This window comes from Nothoprocta perdicaria, unplaced genomic scaffold, assembly GCF_003342845.1.
Source record: "Nothoprocta perdicaria isolate Ctin4 unplaced genomic scaffold, notPer1 scaffold_6, whole genome shotgun sequence".
Lineage (NCBI taxonomy): Eukaryota > Metazoa > Chordata > Aves > Tinamiformes > Tinamidae > Nothoprocta > Nothoprocta perdicaria.
The window spans coordinates 1,156,739-1,180,361 of record NW_020455865.1 but is presented as its reverse complement, the minus strand read 5'-3'; the positions used below and the strand labels follow the sequence as shown (position 1 = coordinate 1,180,361).

The window sequence follows — 23,623 nt, the reverse complement described above, 5'->3', positions numbered from 1 at the left end:
AGATTTTTATACTTCTGGCAGTTCAGGTTTAAAGGTCAGATTTAAACTATCACCATGTTTCAAAATGCAATCTGTGCAATGCAGCATAATGAAATGGTTCAGTAAAGGTGCTAGTGGAAATTCTTTTAATTAGGTCCAAGGCTTTTCAGTTGTCAACATGAATAAAGCAAGAAACATTCTACTGCAAACATAGTGTAGGAAATAAAAATGGATTCACCTTTAAGGAAATGGATTTGCTACAGAGCTTTAGTAGTTAATACTTCTTGCTCTCTTAAAAGCATTTAATTTCCCACTGAGTGGAAAAACAGTACCATACGTTTCCTACTTGTGGTAACTTGTTAATGAATGGACAACAGTAACATAGAAAACCAAACTACTGACAGCCTAAAATATCCATAGACTTGTACAAACTCAAAATACTCACACAACCACAAAATAAGTAGGATCTCGTTGGTGCTGTGTACTATATTAGGCATTGCATCAGGATTTCATTTAATAAGGACTACAAGTTGACAGAGCGAGCTTATGCTTTATTCCTTGTAATATGAAGCTCTGACTACAACTAAGACTAGAAGATGACACTTATTTGGAAATACATGATAAATCCATAAGGTTTGTATATAAAAAAAAAATACTACCCCCTCTTTGCTATTCCTTGCAACACAGACGGTGGTGTAGGAGACTTGTCAGCAGCAGATGCACTTATTGTAATCACAGTCCTTAATAAATCTCTCTCTCTCTCTCTTTTTTTTTTTTTTTTTTTTTTTTTATATTGACTATTTTAAAAGGAAACTTACTTCCCAGGGTGCTCTCAGTGCCAGATTTTCAGGCACTCATCAGAAATAGAAGGTGAGCGAGGGAGAGCTTTCCCGTTCCCAACTGCTACTCCGTAACGCAGCAGTACACACCTTGCTTTTTAAAGGACCTGACCCACGGCACTGGGGAAACGCGACTGCGAGCAGGTACCAGCAAACCACAGCAACGTCGCCACCGAATCCGATTCCTCGGGAAGCGTCTCCTGGCAATCCAGCTGCTGTGACAGGAATGCCAGCTGCAAAGGCCTTTCACTACAGCCCATGTTCACGTGGATACTAGGAGGGAAATCCTGATGACTAACTCATTCCGGACTACTGAAAACCAGCAGTTTGGGCAGCAACGCCACTATCCTGAAACTCAAACATGACTCTAATTGAAAGTCTCAAAATATCTCCAGGGATTCTTTTTTTAATTAGAATAGTCAAGAAAAAAAAAAAAAACCACATTTTTTCAACTACATATGCATCAGAAAATATTTGTCATCTTTGTGGTGTACTGATAGATTTATTCAGCAAAGAAAATTTTGTGTATATTCAAGAGTTCATGGATGTTTGTATTCATTTGCAGAATACTGGCAGAACAGCCATATATGATCACAACACTCAGGAAGAGATTTCTACCTAGTTTATGTGATTATAAATGCATCTATGTAGATATACAACACTAGGGAGATGTTCTCCACATATCCCCATTACCAATAAATAAATAAATAAAAAGTATAATGGATCGGCTTTGGTGTCTCCCTGCTGAGATGAGCAACTTGATCCACTTACAGTTCCAAACACATGATGCATGAAAGAACTGACAGAAATTCAATTCTTGCAAAGAAGAGCAGCTGCTCTCTAGTGGTCAAAGCCAAATATTAAGCAGTCTGAAGGAAGAAGGAAAGGAAAAGACCTAGAAGAGAATACCTCAGCATCTAGGTAACCAAAATAATGAAAGAAAGCTAAATAAATACTGATCTCAAACACTAATTACAAAAAGCAACACTATTCAAGTTAAGTCTTTGTTACAACAAATATTAATCCCAGCTGTATTTATATAGCAGTTGTGAGAAAAAAAAATACACCATGTACGCTATTTGTGAGCCATGCCAGTTAATTGAATTTGCTGGCAGCACTTCCTCTGCTACGCTCAAACATCCTCCAAGATAAAATGTAGCTCTTAAACAGACCTGTGGAAAACTGAATCAAGAATTTTGAACTAATAAAACACAACTCTTTACTGTTATAAAAGTGAAGTAAAAGTAAATAATGAAAGGAAGGAAGTCTCTTAAAATTTATTACATTCCAAAGCTTGAAGTTCTGTGTTTATTGGTGAAGTCTCTTCTGATGTTCTACAGTGCTCCTACAACAGTTCCTTTAATGAAGTCTCATAAAATCTAATATAATACTTGATTGTTGACAAATCATATACATGTCTGAAGCCCAGGACTCACTGCATCCAGACATTTCTTACATAATTCTCCAGGCTTTACAAGCCTGTCATTTCCCAGGCTGCGAGTAATGGCACGAGCGATGCCCAGCTCTGCAAGCCAGGAGTGAAATCTAAACCAAAACTCTATGGGCAGAAAAGTGGGTGGAAGTGACTTTTATAGACCAAACACTTCACAAAGGCCAAGAGGCTCACAGTGAAGGTGGAACTTCTACCTAGAACTCACTGTTTTCTGAGCACAGACAGATCACCCCACTGATCATAGAGAAATGGGATGCACTCAGTGCTCACCAGCGCTTGAGTTTTCCTTCCAACAGGCAAAACTCTTTGTGTACCCCTTGTACTCACTAATACTAGCAAAATATTTTGAAACAGTAAAAGAAGTTCAGATTTCCCCAATCCACGTTCTCCTAAACAGCCATCATCTGACTTAAATACTCCAAACCCAAACCTGGGTTGCTGCAGCATTGCTAGCTTACATCAGCTTTAGCTAATTCTGGTTGGAGACTAGGAAATACATCTGCAAGTGTTCAGACAACTTGGCTTAACACTTCAAAACAAGAAACTACTGAGTTAAAGCCATTTGCTTAAAATAATCAAAGTAACACAGTGATACACTTCGCCTAGAAACTGAGCAGGTCAAAAGGATTTACACTTCTGAGTCCTGGCAGAGCTGAATAAAATCATTTTGTACATACCACATCATTGGGAAGGCTCTGAAGATCATCAAAAGGGGTTTCCAGTGTGTTGGTATCTACATTGAGAATCACCACATCTTCCAGGGCCATGTTTCTCACTTTCTAAATATGAGTAAAATCAAGAGAAAGGAAAGGAAGATACAAATAGAGTTAAATCCTGTTCATAAAGAACTCGAGCGATAACACAGCATCCAGGCATTACAAAATTTCTCAAGCATCTAAAAAACAACCAGAATTCCTGTCTTACTCTCACAGTTTGTTACAGCTATTTATACTTTATAAGTTTGAAAAATTAATCTTCAATTGGTAGACGGAAATTCTTAACCTTGTGCATACTGAAATTTTGAAATCTCATGGTTTCTGTCTGAAATCATTCAAGCAGAGAGTTATTTCAAGCATCTCTAAAAGTGTTCATTTTAAATATGGTCTCATCTTAATTAAGGTATTGTGTTTGCACAATTATTTACTATGCCTAGATACAGCTTTCACCTGAGTCAAAATTCCAAGTATATATTTCTATAGCTACACAGAAATTAACTGAAATAGCCAAAACAGTGTGTCTTCTGGTAGAGTTTTAAGTAAATCAAGCCTGGGATCTGCTCCGTTTTCTGGCTTGTTCTTGCATCTCCTATATAGAGACAATTACAATTGTATTTAAAAGTAATATTCACGCTGCAACGGGTTTAAAAAACAAAAGACACAAACTAACTAACAAAACACATCCCATTCTCTTTAATGGTCAGCTAGATTAAACTTTTGATCCTACCACCATTAATTGAGACAAAAAAGTCTCTAATCTAGTAAGAGTATGTCTTCATAAAAGTACCAGAAAGTACAGAAGAATAGCATAGCCTCTTCCTCAAAATAACACTCATTGGTGCCTCTGATTTCCAGTATCTAAAAAGAGTGGAACGTTGTCAAATTATATTTCCCCGCTTCAACAACAACAAAACAACTGCCAGTATGAAACACAGCAACGTTTAAATATTTTAAACATTTTTTCATATAACAAGACAATTAAATCTTGTTTCTTTTCCCGATGTCTGACTGATGCAGCGGCTAAAGACTGTTTCTATCCATTTAACAGATGCACATTGAAGCCCTCTTGAAATGCTGTCTTTGTAAATTCAGAAACCATAAAAAGTGGAACTATGAAGACGGTAATGGAGGAAACTTCCCAGGGCGCTGGGAAGCACGCTTCCAGGGACGCACATGACTTACGTACCTATAAGTAGGACCAAATGTGAGTTTGCGAGGAGAAAAATGAACGAAAACATATTCAATTTTGATTACGGTTTTGTGGGGTGGAAGGATTTGTTTCCTTCAAGGGAAAGGAACTAAAGCTCTAAGACAATGGCCATGTTAAGCCTTAGGCACCTAAATAATTACCTTCATTTGCAAGGCTCAGTCCCCTGGCTATAAAGAAAGCTGCTGTGTACTCAGGGGTAAAAAACAAAAGCAATGAAAAAACAGCAACAACCTTCAAGCAAGTTTCCTAGACATTTACGTTTGGGTCTTCAGCAAGAAATTTCTCTAATGTTAATGGGAGAATATTCCATTTAGTGCTTTCACATAAAAGGGGCATAAGTCCTGCGTGACAAACCAGGTACTTTCCTCTCCATTTCAGGAACCAAAGGTCACTCTGTTGGCTGCATCTGATAAACTCTAAAGCAATCCAGGAGTCTCGCTCCTTCTGGGAGTCCGGAAGAGCCAGACAAACTGATTTGCTTCTTCCTGTTTCACAAAATTAAAAATCTCACTTATACTCAGAGGAGTCTGAAAAGTTCCAACAAAAAGGTCTTTAGCAACGCACTTAACCAAAGCCAGAAGCTTGTCAAAAATCAAGTGCCAGTAGGACAAGACAGAAGGAATTAAAACCTTCTCTCGATTCCTGCCGAAGAAGCAGCATACATGTGTTTGAACTTGTCAATGGGTGTTTGTATGACTTCAGCGACGAATCTGCACCTTCCCATCAGCAAAATGTTGGGGTTTTCTGCAGCAAAGAACAGGCTTTTCACAAGCAGATATCTGCCAAGGAGCATAGTAGGAAAAGACGCAGCTCAGGCTGCAAGGATTATAAATGCAGATCAACCTAATTCACCTCTACATATGGTCCAGAAATAATTCTAACTAATTATTAAACTCTGCTGTGCTATGCTTTTTCAGAGTGAAAAGCACAAGCTTTTCAAAGAAAACTTCTCAATATTTGTATGAAGGGAGTAGAAACCCCTGCCTATAAGTCCTCAGATTTTAAACACTTGACACTTGCTTAATTTATAGGGTCTAATTTGCCTTGCATTTGAAAAATACACAAAGGCAGCTGGTCACGTTGTACAGACTGACCAGCTCTTCTTTACCCTAGTCTGTTTTTACCATCTTTCCTCTCATCATAATCTTTGATCAAAAAGATGGTTGAAAAAAGACATCAAAAGATACTCGGGAGATTAGTTTGCTGGAATAATCCAATGGCTCCTCTGTTAAATGCAGCCACAGGAGTCTGGAGCGGGGAGAAAAGACCTAAACTGGAAATAAAACAAATTATTCTGGCGTGGGAATGGCAGTAAGGATTCCTGCACTCCCCACATTAAATCCTGCAGCAAACTGGAAATTGTATCATCTGTGGATCATGGGCAGAGTTTGGGTGTTGTCACCCACCGAGGGGCAGCCATCAAGCCACTCAGGTGACATATATATATCTCACATGTTCCCAAGTACTGAAATGAAATTTTAGAAATAAGGTGCTTCCTGCTGAACAGAATGAACTGATTCATTATGTCCACATTTTTTTGGAAAAATATGTAGAGAACAGGAAGAAATAGGAATATTACAGTTAGCCTTTCTAATTTGCTACAGACGGGAGATTTGTTGAGTCAAAAGAAGTGATTCTGTGAAAATGTGCATCATCTACCACAAGTACAAACTCTTCTAACCAGCCTTGCAGAATTCCTTCTAACCATAATTAATCCTCTAAAACCCACCAAATTGGACTAGCAGCTACACCTGCCTTTTATTTTAAATGTCTCTTTTTAAAAGAGTGGAGAGGTATGGAAAGCTGCTTTAACAAGCACACTGAACCCATTGTTTATGGCCTCTATAAACATGGCTTAGTAAGAATTACGGACTTAATCAGAGTGAACTTATCTCCTGGTGAAAAGAGCACTTTAAATTTCAGAAATGGCACCTTTACTGTGAAAATCTCTTAACTTTTCAAACAAACTCCAGGGGGCCTTAAACACCAGGTCAGTAAATAAGCAGCAGTTAGGGCAGTCTGTCCTGCTCACAAGAAACGCAACTTTCAGTAATTTACATATTTTGGGTGAAAGTCTGCAACACCAGAGCAAACTATATTCTATTAGAAATGTTATGAGGTGCAGCTCTGTCTCTCTCTGCTCATAGGCTTAAGTCAACACTCATYATTACGACTAATTCCTGCTTTTACTAAGTGTTACTATATATTATCYCTCTCTCTGCTTTGTATTTTTCCCATTCTTTATCCCAAATCAGACAAGCTGAATTTTTTTCAGAAGTTTAGCTCCTTTAAAAAAATATATCCCCAACCTCAGTAGTTCTCAGGTTTATCCACCTTCCTTACTAAATTGCTGTCAAAAGATGAACCAAGTTGACCATGAGGTTTCGTGAGCACAGGCTAACTACTGTTGCAATAACAGAAGAGAGAAGCTATCACTCCAAATAACAAAAACTACTGTTCTGGTAACTGGTTCGTGGAGCAGACCTGAGCCTGTCCTGCGGCTCCCGGGCAGCAGCCCCGCGGGCCCCGCGCCCCGCCGTGACAGGATAGCGGTCGCCCCGCTTCCTCGGGAGCCCCGCCGCTGCAGACAGCAACGTGTCAATCTGGCTGCCAGAAGCAGGAAAGGCAACGGATATAAAATTTTATTATTTCATGCCCCAACAGCAGCCAGAAGGACTTAATGAAATCACCCTTAGATTTACAATCTGAAATAGCTATTCAGCAGACAAATACGGTTAAGCTGGATGTGCCCCCTGCCCTTTGCGCGCTTTGATCTTGGCACCGCAGGTGGCCGCTGCCCCCTCCCGTGCATCTTCCCGCTTCCGCCGCCGCCGGCCCGCGTGCCGCCCCGGAGCCAGCGCAGGTGACACGGGGGTCCCAGGCAGGACACGCCGCTGCCGCGCTCCCCGAGGCGCCTCCCGCTTCCTGGAAGCCGCCGCGGYACCTCAGTGCTTATTTGGCCCGGAGCCCCCCAGCACCCCCTCTGCTCACAATCTCTTCTTAGATCAAAATATTTTCTTTTTCCTATTGTCCAAGRACAATTTAACTCCTCACACATCCTTCTTTTCTCAACTCCCTGGCATCCAGGTACAACTATAACTTTATATCTCTATCGTTCATAACAATTTGTATTTCACAATATCTGATATATTATCCCTTTATTTAAAAACACAGAAAATGCTTATTCAATYACAGCTAGAAAAAATAAACTCATTTATCAAACGGAAAGAGATGGCAAAAGCTTAAGACAACCCCCTGCCCCTCCATCAAAAAATATAATTAACAATTAACACCCCCCGGAAAGCCCCAGTGGTTAATGAATTCTCGGGGCGTCTCCTGCGGGCTGCTGCCGCGCAGCGAGGACGCTCCGGGCCGCGGGAGCCACGCGGCTCGTACGGAGCGCGGCCTGGAGCCGCCTCTCGGCGCTCCGCAGCTCAGCGGCCGGCCCGGCGCACATCCCGGCTGCAGCGCGGAGCAGCATCGCGCACGGCTGGGACGCGTCCCAGACACACAACGTCTGCCTCTGGACACGCACGTGGAGCTGCGAGGGCTGCACCCAGACGGCTCCTCTCGGCTGCTGGCTGCACACAGCGAGGCAGCTGCGGCAGCCCAGCATAGTAAAGACACGGGCTAGTTCAGTGCACTTCGTTTTCTTAACGTGAATTGACACTGGTGTTTGGTTAAAGTAAAACAAAAATAGTTGCACGTGGAGATTTTTATCATATCCATAACAAAACACAACATGATGCCTCACATGCAAACACATTCTTGAGAATTTTACAAGAATCGCAGGCCTGGCAGCCAGGCAGGAGGATTATCCGCCGGCAGCTCCGTACCTGACGGTTCGGAAGCGCTGCCCCAAGCGAATGGGAACCACATGTGCCCCACGGCCGCGGCAGCCCTAGGTCAAGGGCGTCCCTCCTCCATCAGCCCCGTCACACTAATAACCTGGGTGCAGAAGCCATGGGCTGCGGCACCCACACGGCTCCGCGCCGCTTGTAAGCCCAAAGGTGGCCTCAGGTAGCCTGACCACAGCAACAGCTCGCAGGTAGGAAACGAGCAGGACCACAACRGGACGTGCTCCTTTCATACAGCTCTGCTTTCCTATCGTGCTGTGCTTTATCAGTACTAAGTACTTATCTTCATCTAATATGATTTCAATTAGTTCTGTAAGCAGGCTCCATTACTCATGTGATAGTCCCAGCCTTCTTATCTAACAGCTTATAAACTTTTAGCCTTCTTTGAAGTCACTTTATGGATTGCTAAATGGAAATCTTATAAAGAATGACTAACTAGGTGATGAGAGAAAAGCTGAAAAATAAGAGCACAAAACACAGCTCTGTATTTTCTACCAAGGTTTTCCCCCATAAATCAGCTGGAGCCCTCTGACCTACAACAGGAGATTATCTTATCTCACTGGAGAACATTTCAGTCACAGCAAATTAGATTTAACAGTCAATGGATATGTTTGATATTTTAATCATAAGAAAAATTTGTCATTTTCCATTAAAGTAACTGCTCCKTCTACAGAGCAGCAACATACCCTGGGAAACTGCTGCTGGATTTCGAGATGCCCATGGTCTGAGAAAAGTCTGTCTGTGGAAGATGGAGGTTGTGTTTTGTTCTAAATATTAAAATTATTACAATGCTCCTTCCAGAGGATCTGCTCCAAGACAGCGATCATGCTGACCCACAGAAATGAAACCACAGCTAGAAAACAGTTTTGCCCCACCGTGGGATTTGACCCTCGTGTTGCACCACAGCTTGGCCTGCCCAAGCTGAGGCTTCCACGAATGTTCACACAACTAAGGCAGACTGTGTGGGCAGAAGCGCCAGGGCAGAGCCCGGAGCCCCCTCCAACGGGGCCGGCGAGTCCTGATGTGAGCGGAGACCTGGGCAGCTGCAGCCTGTGAATTAGCGGCGCTCATTTACCCACTTACCTGCCAAAACCCCGGCATCAAACCAAAAATAAATACTGGCTGATGACAGTATCCTTCTAGATGCAGTTTATATAACCGTTTTGATATGGAAACATTATATGGTATATATTTTTAAAACAAACACAACTGCTAGATCATGAGCAAGAATGCTGCTGCGTAACGAGAAGTTGTTACTCTAACAGAACGTATTGCTTTACCCAAGTGAAGAATAGGATGAAGAAAAAAATGAAGTTTTGGCATCAAAAACACTCATCCAGCACTAGCCAAGCTGTGTATTTTGTCTGTGTATACACACAAAATATTTATAAAAGTTGAAAAATACCCATATTCCTATATTATCCCATCTTCTAGCAGGCAGTGGTTTTTAAAATAGATACACCCATAATAAGCATGTGAATGAATATTTAGTGCAGATACAGGACAGAAAAACTCTTGCTCAAGAGCATAAGTATAGGATAGACTGTTTCTCCCCAGACATTACTTTCGTCCCATCTGTGCAGTATCCAAGTGTCATTATGAGAAACCCCTCTAACATAAATATAGGATGTGCAAAAAAAGCTACATGTTGATTTTTAAAATAATTACTTATTCACTAACACATTGTACTGTCATTCATCAATCTGTACTTTTTTACAGCAATACAAAGGGCATCAAAAATCATCTGTCTGTGGCCAGGAGAAAAAAATTTAAAAAGGACCTTTAAAAGGTGACTCCTAAGGAAGTGTCTCAGCATTGGGGAAAAAATATTCAATAACAACTTCATTAAAAATAACTTGTCTCAAAATAGATATAGAGGACTTTTTCTCAAATATACCCTAGCGGAAGAGTATGCTTTATCAATGTTTTCACAGAAAGTAGATATTTTTATGGTCAATACAAGAAAAGATATTTTGATAATACATACTTGGTGATGCAAATCTCAGCAGTGTAAATTTTTAAGCATCCTAAATAAGTAAGCCTAAATGTCCATATGTAGGAGTCTAGAATACAGACACAAATCAAATAATTGTCAAATAACTGTGTAATTCCTACCAATTCTCCTCTGCCACTTAAGCTAAATGCTTTCCAAAAGGCAGCATTTTCTTTGCAGGAATACCTCTTACCACCCTTGGCATATACACGTTGTTCAGACTTCCTGTGTAAAGAGGCACAAGTTAAAAGGACAAGGATTTTCCGAAGGATCTAAATTAATAGCTTATGTTGTCCTCCAGATATTTTTGAAGTCATTCACCGTTTCAACACTATTAGAAGCAAAAGAAAAAGTGCTATTTCCACTTAGTTTTCTTTAACGTTACATGAATTACTCTGAATTGTTTGCATGTTAAGATTTTTGTGAGGGCTGGTTTTCTGCCAGCTTTGTGTTAACATTAACAACAAGTTCCTTGTTTTTGGATTTTTTGAACACCAAAAAATAATTTAAAAAAAAAATTAAAAAAAAATCACAATCTGTCTGCAAAAGTAGGAGGAGATGAAGAGGAAAGAAAGCTCTGTACATGTCAACATTTTGATTAATATCAATTCTGCCTTTCTGAATAGAGAGCCAAACTGAGTAAATAGTGAACTGATTAAATGAAGCAGCAGGATGGGGAAGGGAGCACAACATGAGCTCATCACCAACCCCTATCTGCAAACAGAAAGGATGCCCAAAAGGATACGGTACCAAATACGACTCCTGTGAGACATAATGTTACCGGGTTTGCTTAACATAGTCACCTGAGCCATCCCAAATGAATCAGCACAATTATTTAACTTTTAAGCATATGAGCACATATATAGTTGATGCAGAATTTAGGTCTAACTCGTAAAACTACACATATTCCCAGAAATGGTGAGAAAGACTTACCTCCATCAAACTTAAATGTATTCCAATGAGGTAGGGCATTGGGGCACTGCAAAGAGGAAAAGAGCCTAGCTTTACATTCTCATAACACTGGATCAACACATATGACTTATTAAAATTAGCTATAGAAAAACACAGGGATATTGAGTTAGGTTTTGTCAAAAAACTGTAAATAAACCACAAAATCATATTTGAAACACATTTGGTTAACTTTACTGCTTTTTAAAGTTAATTACTTACTGATTAAGGTAGCTCAGATAAGTAAGGATACTGATTTAGTAAGAATAAAATATGTTAATCATAATTTTCAGTTAAATGCCTAGGCTTTTTCTAAACAGTGGTTTTTAGACAGACTGATCCATTTGCAACATTAAGTGATTAACTTAATGCATATATATCACTGAGTGATATGAAAAATGGCTTTGGAATATTTTGATTATATCCAGCCGTGATCCCCTCTGGTACTCTTATTTATTTCAGAACACTAAACTCAAATACACTAACAGGTTCTTAGGACAAGTTTGTCTTCTCCAGCACAGACACACAACTTGTGCTAGCAAAAAGGAAGCAAACTGAGAGAAAGACTGATCTTTCCTGCCTTCTACTCTGCCATGCTAGCAAATACCAGCAAGGACTGCATAACACGGGAAGAATACTAAGGGAAAGTTGTATCCTTGCACATATTATATCTCTAATATGAAGCTTTAGTGCAGCCCTCCCACTGAACCAAGCAGGAAAGGCTTATATTTGCTCTGCTTATTAGGACACATCAAAGAAGATGCCAAAGCTGCTAATTGCAAATGTGGCATATACTGCCTGTTAAACCAAAGCACACAGACAGACACAACTTTTAAAATAGAGGCTCATTTGATTTTGGATCCASAAGCTCAAAGAGATGACTTTCAAATTTAGATGAAAAACGAGAGAAATGTCACTGTGCTGCCTTGGACGAAAATATCTTCAATAAGAGTTTTTAGAAACCGGTGCCTACGGTTCAGTAGGAGCTGCAGTGCTGAGAGAGCTGCTAAGAGATACTCCCAAAACTCTGCTTCTCACAGCCACGAGAAACTCCTTTCCACATACAACGTGTATTAGCACTGACCATCTTTAACACTCCACCCAAAACTCCTACGCTGTTGGATGCTGTACTCAGGAGACTGGCACTCTCCATGAAAACTTCATGGGTTTTCTTCCTTTTTGAAGCCATCACACACACGACTTGAGAGAGGGGGGAAAACCACATACAAAAAATCCCAAACAACCCCCCCGCCACACACACCCACTCCCTGCTCGTGCCTGTGCACAGCACTCAAGTGACATGTGCCACGTTCCAGCCTACTGAATTGTACAGACTGCTAAGAATATCCTTCCTAGCTAAGTTATTAACTCTTATTTTCTTAGATAATAAAAAATTAATAACTTCTTATTCTTAGAATAAGAGGTTCCATCTAATAAAGCACTTTATGATAGTCCAGAGAGATTGTTAAATGAGAACCTAACTTGGTAAAAATCCACAAGTTCAGCATTACCAGGAGGTCCGAGGTGAGGAGCAGAACCTACAGCCGAGCTCTGTGGCGAGGGTTTTCACCATACCACACGGTGCACTTACTGCATATGGATTGCTGCTCAACTAAGGAGCAGTTTTATTTGTCATTTTGCATGCTTTATTTGTGACAAACACTACCTCTTTCACCCGTATCTCTTCATTTCCAATGGCCACAATCCAGAAGCAAGAAAATACCCAGTAATTTAATATTCAGAGTATAAACCATTGGTGTAGCTGCCAGCTGCACAAATGCTCAACTTCTCTGTACGGCAGCTCTGCTGCTCGAGCCTCCTCCAGCACACGCTAAAACGAATGTGTTTCTAATTAAGCACTTTCAGAAACACGACAGCTTCAATCTCAAAAATACAAAGTCTGAACCTCGGCAGGAAGTCTTAAGCCTGCAAATGTCTCATCTAGTGGGAGCTTGGCGAACGTAATGAGAGGAAGCAGGAAGAGCGCCGTATTCCAGAAAGCAGCCGCTTATTTATGTGTCCAACAGCAGAGCCTGTCACAAGCGCGGGGAAATCGGAATCTGCAGAGGTTAATTAAGTGCATAATGTCCATCTTTCAATTTTCCRGTTTATCAACAAAAATGAATAAATATATAAATAGAGGGATAACTAAGCACTTGAAATCATGCCTCTCCCCTGAGATTTTAGGAAACTACAAGAAAAGATGTGGCTTTGGGTAGGTGGTTTGGCTTTGGGAGCAACGAAACATCTTAATTTTCTAATAAAGGGCAGTACATATAAAGGCAACAAAAATAACTATTACAGGTATTTAAGGGAGTGCATAATGACTGCAATAATCTATTTTTAACATCATTTTCTTGTTTTTATAAACTCGTATTACCAAATATTAAAGGACATCAGCAGGAGCTTATGTGACATATGCATTTGGACAGGCAGGAGAAAGCAGGAGGAATGAATCTGAGGTCACAGTACTATGAAAAATGATGTTAGCACCATTGGTAACCACCAGCTTGGTGGGGCATCTATGGAGCACTGCTTTTTGAGCGCTCCTCCTTGTTCCGAATGAAACGCTGTGAGGGGAGAACCTAGGAGGGAAGAGCCAGAAAGTGCCTAAGACTGAGTGTTAACAGTAACATGATTTTAGATAAAATCAGTGAAGTGATTGGAAGAGAAATTCAATTATTACTCTATATGTCTATTTGTATAAGGAAAATTACTATTACAATTCATGAAAAGTTTGCTTATGATTTATTTGAATTATTATGCGCTCTGTTTATTCAAATGTGCTTTTCATTGAAATCGGAAGCTTAATTTTTTTTTTTTTAATGGGTATCAATACCTGAGTTGTTCTGTGTACAGAATTTACCAAAATTCATGTTGTTTGCCAGGGCTGCCATTATTGTTTGATGATACACAAACAATAAAGCAAAAACAAAAATATTTTAAGGATAATTCATTGCAATGTCTCCTTATATGCCCAAAATGTTAATTAAGAAAATCTCAYGAATAATCTGAATAAAATATAAGTCTGGTAAACAGAATAAATAAAATATACTAGAGATATTACATTCTTCTGTCATCGCTTATCAATCTCACCAAGTAAAGCAACAAACCTTGCTGTGAATGCTGAAGATTCACATCATACCTCGCAATTTGCTTCTATCACCATTTTTGTTTACCATGCCTTAACTATATGCCATTATTTAAACACACAGGTACCACAGTGTACAAGGGAACACTCTCATCCATTCACCCATTCACAGCACACTATAACGTTTCCTTCTAACTGCCGTTCAGGTCCCGAGGCATGAAACACTGGAGCAGTTTTGAATATTTTATTAATTAGATGTGTATTCCTAAGACTTTCCAGACAAGCCTCGTAACATACACCGCTTGCGCAAGGGGAAGAACCAATGTGCACAAGCCTGTGTCCTTCCAAGGCCCGTGACGGGTGACAGACTGCTCTGCAGACAGTTCCCACCTACTGCTTGAGACTTCTAGGCTAGTCCCAGGATTTYGTATAGCCACGACTGCTGGTTCCTCAGAGTTGTGTGATGGCTGCCAATACCCATTAAATGCAAAATCTGAAAGTATCAATTTCTACTACATCTACAGCTTAAACAAAATGCCTAAGTCTTTTGGAACAAGAAGAAAGGTTATTGTTCTTCTTGTGTTGCACTAGTTTCTAATGCAAACAAGGTTATTTATAATCAAATGAGCAATATAGGTAAATATCAAATCATTAAAGTAGCAATGCCTAAGCATGAATATGGATATTGTGGACTTAATGGCTACATGCTGCCTATTCATTACAGTTGCATTTTTACAATTTCTTTAATTCCTTTCCTTAGGCTAACTGGAGACCTCTTAATTATGCTCCCAAGAGGTGGGTAAACTACTAATTGGAAGAGAAGCAGGTGAAATGGAGGGACATTTCCTCTTAAGTGAAAAACAAAAACAAACAAACAGAAAACCTTTAAAAATACTGCAATTCAATAGAAAAGGTAACATAGAAAATCTGGGTTTTACAGAGGTTTGTTGTTTATAGGTACCCAGGGATTTGCACAATTTTGCTCCATTGTTCCATAACAATTGCTTAGCTCACATTTAATAAGTTCATTTCTTGATATATACACACTGACAATCTGTCACTCTTGCACACTCTATAGTACTTGACTCTCTAAGGCAGTTTCTTGATATCTTATCAGATTTCTCACTGAAAAGCAAACAGAATTAAATCCCAAACGTATTTAGGTAATTGATGCAAATTAGAAACTTGATTACATACACTGGAATGGGGCAGCAAACACATAGTTAGCTGTGTGAGCCTTCAGCAAGCACCCAGATGTACTAGGTTGACTCAAAATGTGCACTGAGAAGCTCATGACGAAGGACTTGCTCCCCAAGGACAGGAGTTCTCGTCCTCAGATCCTCTATCCACTGACTTGAGGACTATACTGAAGCTATATGAAGACTTCGAAAACAGGAGGAAGTTTAAAAAATCCTGGAGAAAGGGAAAATTGCACCAAAAGAAACATTTGTTCAGCGGCTRTACCAGTGTGCTCTGAAAAGATAGTTCTCAGAAGGTATTAATGTTGGCTGTAAAGCAATCTTATAATGGACTTGTAATAGAAACAACCAGACATAATTAAAACTAAACAACCTCTTTTATTTTAAATAATCTCATGTTCTTTCCCTGAAGATGGAAAAACCTATAAGCACTAATACTGCCTTAAAGCAGTGAGTATGATGCTCATTTCTCAGTCTTCATAGACAAAATTTGCATTGTTAGAAAATAGATAGACTCTATTTTGAGAAAATAATTTATGGCATATAAATTGTTGCTAATTGATACATTCAAATGATTACAGCGTGTGAYTACCACTCCAATTCAAGTTCATGTGAGGCTAAAGCACTCGGTTGTTGTATTTATGAGCATGTGATTACAGCATGCCTCATAATTATGGGTTTGAATATCGTATTTTTCACACCCTAGGCAGCCGGCTGGTGACGTGCGTAGGGCACTGGGTGCTCCGAGCACCCACCTAGGGTTCCGCTCTGCTTCGTGTCCCTGTTTCCTTGGCACGTGGCCTCTGCGCTCGTTGTTCGCACACCTCTGCTCCCCACTGCGGGATCTGGATTTAGCCCCTTTTCACACGTCCTTGTCAGAAAGTCGATGACTGCCTAATCTCCAAGGCCAGTGTAAACACCTCTTGTGGCGCCCGCTGTTGCCCCAGCCCCTGAGCGAGCAGCGGGCCCGGGACAGCAGCTCCGGGTGCTAATTGCACGGGCGAAGGCCCCTGGGCACCCAAGGCACCTGCTGGCACCAAAAATGCATCGCTCGGCCCTGCCGCACTGCGCCGAGACGGACGGCTCCTCTTTACAGCAGATCATAGTTTCTTGACACCACTCCRTGCATCCCAAGCACAGGCACACACTTAACACCGAAGTCATCTGCAGAGGAACGAGCGTGCTTTAAATCTACACGTTTATCTCCCAGCACTTCACCTAATGCCAGCCCTGTGGTTCCTCCYGCAGCAGCGCTGCACAAGCTCTTGCTTAACGTCGCACAGCAACACCACAGAGCTATTAGCAAAGACGGCAGTTTTAGGGCGGCTATGGACACTGACTGAAAGCAGTGAATCTGAAGCAATGGAATTAAAATTTGTTGAGATTATTTGCTCTCCTCAGTAGCAATTCAATTACTTAACAGTTGTGCTGTGCAAGTGGTCAAATATATAGTGATCACTGATGATGCACTGCAAAAAAAAATTGCTTTACCAAATATTCAGAAAGATCTGACCATCACACCAAGTAATTACCCCTTCAGGGTGTTCACATGAAGTGTTATATGTAAATAACCTATTACCAAACAAATAACATTTCAAATAAAAAATACGTCACAGTAGAGCTCGGCATTTGAGAGACTGCCACATCCTACCTGGTACTGTGACGATCTGGTTACATGTGTGAAATTGCRTTAATGGGAACATTCCCAATTCACACTTTTCTCCAATGCTGCAATGATTATGACCTTTGGGTTTCACCATCTTAATACTCAAAGATTGGCAGTAACTCTATTAGATTCCATTATCAAGGTTAAGTAAACTTAATTGTGCTTGCTTAATAAATCTGTAAGTATCTWTAATTTTAACACTAAACAGATATCCTGATAAAAGATTTTAAAAACAAATGCTGCAACATGCCATAATAAGCGTTCAGGGTCTCTCAAGATACTGGCGCCATTTCATCATGCTATGAAATAATACTTTCATTTACTAGGTGGGTCACTTCCCTAACACACGTATATATTTTTAGACTGACTGTTGCCTTATAAGAGCACTATAAGGCTTACAACACAGAAACACAAGCACTGTTGGGTATCTCAGCGATGCAGACATCTTACCAGCAGTAGTCCAATAGATGCGGGGGCAGAACAGGAATGTAAACATGTTGCCAGAACATCGGGTAGAGCATAGCTGCAGACCCATGAATGCAGGCAGTTAACTGGAAAACACAAATTTAAAAAGGACCATAAATAAGACAAAAAAGTTAAAGCTAAACTAAGTTTAAATAAAGTTAAGAGAAAAAAAAAATGATTGATTTTGCTTTTGTAGCAACATTATGTATTACATAATACACTATGTTCTTGTTAAAAATATATATATGTACATGCTGGTGGGTGAAGCATGAGTGGTTCCCAGGGGTTGCATTGACATAGAAAAAAATAATTCAAAAGGCAGAATTTTAAGCTCTAACTCACAGAGAGCCAAGAGATGTTAGGACACTTAACATTACCTCTATAATTATTCTATTAGTATTTGTATTATCCTTCCCTGATGATCAAAACTTAAACATACACACATTCATTCATAGTTCTGCTCCTGCTAAGATATTTGAATAATAAAAGCTCATTTATATGAAAGTACTATTTTCTTTTGGAAATGCAAGAAAAGAAGGGCTTAATTTAGCAATCTCTAAAGATTTGGAAGGCAGGACCAGATGCTTGACCAAGGCACTTGGATATGGAAATTCTGTTAGAAATGAAAAACGGGCTTTTCAGAAACGCTGATGCTTAAATAGTTAAACTAAAGGTGCAGATAATTTGCAAATTTCTAGTAGTTCTTTACCTGTGTTAGATAAAAATATACAATGTATTTTCCTTTTATTATTTCTGAATTCAAATTAGGAACAATAATTATGATTCTTTTCAAACCTGTGAAATTAAACATTTCAATTTGATTCACGCTTTCACCCAGGGGCTAGTTTCTCCCTTTGTTGAGTCCTATGTGCCCATTTTCACTTACAGGTCACAAAGAAAGAGTGGTTTCACAAAGACTGATATAAAAACTTGTTTTATGTTCCTAAGCACTAAGATGAATCTGTTAAAAAAAACTACCAACAGTTTAGGGAATATCTTCAAACTGAAGCACGGGGTTTTGACGCTAAATGCTAACAGCGAGGATTATAAAATTAACACATCATACAATAAACTAACGTTCTGTCAGCACCATTTTCTAACAGAAAATGTATTAATCTAAATCATAAAACCTCATTGTTGACTTTATTTACAACTACTTTAATCCCATTTTGTTGGCATAAGAGAATGATTTTCTTGAAAGGAAGGACTGTTTGCATCAGCATGTAACCTTTTGAGTAATAAAAACAGAATAGAGTGTATTTTCAAGTAACTGTAAGGTATTAATAGTTCATGTAACCTTTAGTACCTTGTAGAGTTGAGTGTGAGGACAGTTAAGTCGCTCATCACTCAGCTCAGCTGAGGCTGAGCTTTTGAAATGTCACATCCCATCATTGACTACAGACACAATAGTTGTATGGACACATTTCTATTCAGTCTGGAGAATAACAGCATTTAGTCTAGTGGCAGGAAAATGCTAATTTCAGATTGATGACAATTTTACATCTAGGAAACAAAAAAGACCTTACTATTTCAACTACATATCTCTGCAGGAGATATTTTAACCCCCTACAAAAGTCAAAAGCATAAAATAAAACAAATATAAGCACTTACAATGAGGGAAAAACTATGTAAAATTTGTTATAAAATATTCTATTTTCCACAACATCAGCACAAACTCTCCTGGAAATAAAAGTAAAATATTAAAAAGTGTAGGCACACACTATATGCATATATTGTTTTACAATAAAATTTACAAATTTATATCTTAATTTGAATTAGCTTTAGAATTTTATACACAAATATACTACAGATCTAAATAAAAGAATTAACAAAATCCCAAATAGTAGGAAAACAAGTTAGATATATAAAGTTTTGCCTATACTTTCTGCCTGTAGTTTCTGTATACTTTCCACTGCTCTGTTTTATCACTTCGGAGCTGGCAAGAGTGAGAACCCGTGCAGTATTCACTCTGTGGGTGAGCCACAAACATACCAAGTGGCTCAATGTCCTCTTTTCTGTTCCCCATTCCAATCAAGTTTCCAAGTTCTCTTTGCTTTTAAGCTACTGAGTAGTTCAAGTATGGAGCTGGCTATGAAACTTTCATTTTTGTCTTCCATAAAAGCACATTTGGTTCCAGTAGAGTTGCATTAGATGTTGGCTAAGACTAAGATGTTGGCCATTAATTCCTATGCATCTTAAAGTGTTAAGCAATCTGAAACAACATATTCTGTTGAACACTTGAAACAAGCATCCTGCTACTCCCATCTGACTGAAACAGTCTCTAAGGAACCTTGGATTAACAGCAACATTTATAATGCTGCTGATAATTCCAAAGATACATCACCATTTGCTGAGCTCTTTATTACTCTTTCCTTGTGTTTGGTCTTGAACAACTTTGCCAATGCAAATGCCAGTTCCCACTTATGCATTCCCATAAGTGGGAATATGCAAGAACTTCAACTGGGTTTAAACTACAGTTCTAATGGAAAGGGGACCTGGGGAGCAGACAGTGTACATATGCATATGAATATGTTCAGTCATTTTTAATTTAAGAACGCCCGCTATTAGCAGGTGGTCAGTATTTATGGTCCATACGAGATAAGAATATCAGTATGCTAGAACTATAATTAAAGCACAAGTTAGAAGACCCAAAATCTGAATTTTATTCTTTGTTTTTAATTCAAACTTACTGCTATCCAATTTTACTTCCATTTACACTCTCTCTCATGGAGAAGACCCTCCTCTCCCACAGATTAGATAAAAGGTGCAGTCTAGTTCAAAAACAAGCTGCAGTAACAAAGGACATGATTTTCCAAAGTAGTTTCTCTCTACATTCCTAAATCTTCTAAGCTTTCAATCTCTATTCCCCAAAGCACAAGGAGATGAATGGGGAAAAAAATGTTTATTTTTTTTTTTTTTTATATTTGATTTGCTTCTATGGTGAAGAACTGGATTATTTCCTGATATTATTATATAACATGGTTGCCTGTAATAGTAGAGGACTGAACTCCGTAATCGAAAGAGGCCCTTTCCAAATCTCTGTTCCATTGGTTTTAAAACTCAGCAACAAAAGATTAAACAGACATAATGCTCAACACTGCAGACATCTGAGCAGCTGTCACTTATTTTTGAGATGTACTCCCACCTTGCTGTCTGGCAGGAATTCAAAAAACATACCACCGTGGGTAAGCACCACCAGTGTCCTTCAACGGTGCCAAGACAAGGGCTCATGAAAAAGAAATCACGTTTGCTGGAGATCTCACCTGATTAGCGATTGCTACACAGAAAACAAGCACTTAATAATAAGGCAGCCTGAGAAATGCCCAACTGTCAAAACTATAGGAATCCAGCATTTTGAAATTAGATTAGTTCCACTATCTCAGCTTCCTGCAGCTGTTGCTAGAGAATGTAAAAAGATAGCCTGATCAACTAACTCACTTCTCACAGTTTTAACAGTTAATACTCTGAAGAACGTATTTGAGAAAATTAATCAATGGGCTTTTGTCACATGTATAAAACGGTAAGATGATGTTGGATGTCGACAGGCCATTTTCCAGTACGTCCTGCTGCTGCTGAAGGCACTGCAGCCCGGGCTGCGCAGTGCTCCCGGCAGGAACAGGCACCTGCCGCTTCGGGACGAGTCCTCCCCACTGCTCAGAGGCAAAAGGCGAGCAGCAAGTGCTAGAGCGAGTTCCCTGGGAACCACGCAGGAGAGCAGAGCTGTTAGGAGGTGGAGCCCGGCCCTGCAGAAGCTCATCGGGGTGTCTCTGGAGCCCTGGGGGAGGCAGGGCTGGCGCCTCTTACACTGCAAGAAGAGGGCAAGTTCTTCAGCAGAGAGCCTCACAAGGACCGCTGGGAAGTGCTAGCGGTCACAGACTGCCATCCCCATAGCCCACACTCAGCGGTCACAGACTGCCATCCCCATAGCCCACACTCAGCGGTCACAGACTGCCATCCCCATAGCCCACATTTCCGTACGTGCAAAGCCCTGAGCTACGTCAGAAGCCGTTTAGGGAATACGAGTCCGCACACTGGAGGGCTCCGCGATATTGAAGAACCGAAGTGGCAAGCTGTCAGCTTGCAGGAACAAAAAGAAATATCGATGCCAGAAGAGCATTTTTTGTTCCAGACTAATAATTGTAGAATAATTGAAAAATCACAGGGATAATCATCTCAGTAACATCGAGCCAAACAAGCATCATAAAAATTCACAGATCAAGTGACAATCAGCAATCAACCTGCTGCACCCACTGCCACAAATAACATATAGACCTTGTTCAGACAGGGCTGAATGGCAAGTCTCGATGGAAAAGAAAATACTGGATACAAGGAAAACTCCTCTTCTGCTTCATTTCTGCAACAGCATGTAGCCACCATCAGGTGGTCTTTTGCCAGGCACAGTTTTTGCTGCATTCTGGTTCACATTTGGCTTTGCACAAGGAGTTAGATCACAGAGTACTCAAAAATGCTTTAACATGTTGAGAAATTACTTGAGTTGCCATTTGTAGTAAAAGAAGAAAAAAGGAAAAGTCCCTACAAGCACACACAATAAATCTTCCATGGGTTCACTACACATGTTTATAAAATAGATAATACACACAATCACTTTCAGATACCTCTACATCTTATTCAACATAACCATATTAAGAACCCTTCTAATCAAAATTTGGATTTTATATGATTTACTAGAGCATAGGACTCATTCTACCACAAAAGACTTTTCTTTGCTGGACTGTTTAATTTTCTCTCTTTTACCTGATACTATAGTTAAGCCTTAAGTATTATGAAGAATACTGTGTCTCTCAAAAGGAAAAGAAATTACACAGGTCCCTTCTACTTCTTTTGTTAAAAAAATAATAAGGAAAGGAGGAGAGCAGCCCTCCCCCAGGCCTGGCTATACTCGGAGAATCCTCCGCTTGGTACGCTTCCAGTTACAAGGTCTTGGCTTCCGCTGAGCACAGTTTGAAATAAAATAATGCAGCTTGTTCCTACTGCTGGAACACGCAGCACGGAGTGTGCAGGCGAGGAAGAGCTGGCGCCGGCCCAGCGCTTCAAACCTGTCTTACACTGTCACTCCAGCCTTGGAGCAGTTTATATATAAAGTTGTAAGATAAGAACACACAGTATGAATACCCCTCCCCACCAAAGAACCAGACACGCTTTTATCTTGGGCAGAGGCAAAAGAAGAGGAATAGCGGAAAGATAGGGAAGAAAACACAACCCTACTTGTGAAACGGCTCATTAAGGGAGGCAAAGTGACAGGTAAGTAATTCTTCTTCCCAGGCTCTGTAACTAAAGGGAGATTTTCAACCAACCAACCACAAACATTTGGAAATACTTTGCTACTCCTTTCTTCTTCTGTGATAATTTATATTATTTTCATTCTTTAGGTCTCTGAGATTAAATCTCTCTCCTTCACATTTTATTTACTTCCCAGGCTACCAAGTATTTTTGTTTATTTTGGTAGAGAGAACCTAAAATGCTTGGTAGATACCAAAGTTAAGAGTTTGCATTTTACAAGAGTTTTCTTCAATAGTAAACTTCATATTAAACTTAAACGCCATGGTTATGTATGGGACTTGGTTGTAAACAATAATTACTGGCATATCCAAGAGATTATTCTAAATATCCCAGTTTCACTCCCTTTCAACATTATATTGAAACAGTTATTCTGAGATTGAGTAGGAAGCCTTACTCGCTTTCCTTTTCTTACCCTGTATCAACAGATTATTCTTTTGTGCTTTTCATGTGCATTATTTCAGTCTTCAACATTTTTTCCAAGCATTTGATATCTCAAGCACAAAGTATTTGGTGGTCATACAGCAAGAGGACAGATAACAGTACACAAAGGGGAAATGGAAGCTTGTATTTTAGCAAGGACTGTTCAAGTACTTAGTCCACAGCAGTAGAAAACAACATTTATTAAACCATCTTATGTTTGTTATTCATAAAGGAAAGCAATCAATACCCATTTACAGAGCAAATATAATGAAAACTTAACATTCCCTTTTATAAAGAAAATCACAGTCTTATTGACTGATAAACCTTGAAATGTGTAACACAACTCTGAACTAAATCAAGCAGTGTATTTGGTTTTGATGTGCAGCCATTTTCAGAAGAGAGTGCTCTAGTGCTCACTAGCTTTCATCTCCCAGACGGCTGATGGAGGCTAAGTACCACTGAGAACACACCTCAGCAAGCAAAATG

The 23,623-nt window shown here is 39.8% G+C and overlaps 1 protein-coding gene across 1 annotated transcript in view; it reads right to left on the bottom strand.

The window, feature by feature from the left end:
* DENND1A (DENN domain containing 1A) overlaps positions 1-23,623 on the bottom strand; it is a 150,208-nt gene that overhangs the window by 58,463 nt on the left and 68,122 nt on the right. The window contains exons 10-12 of the mRNA XM_026049414.1: positions 17,402-17,502; positions 10,981-11,026; positions 2,949-3,050 (exon numbers count right to left, since the gene is read on the bottom strand). Of these exons, the coding sequence (XP_025905199.1) occupies positions 2,949-3,050; positions 10,981-11,026; positions 17,402-17,502 (249 nt within the window). The remainder of the gene's footprint in view (positions 1-2,948; positions 3,051-10,980; positions 11,027-17,401; positions 17,503-23,623) is intronic.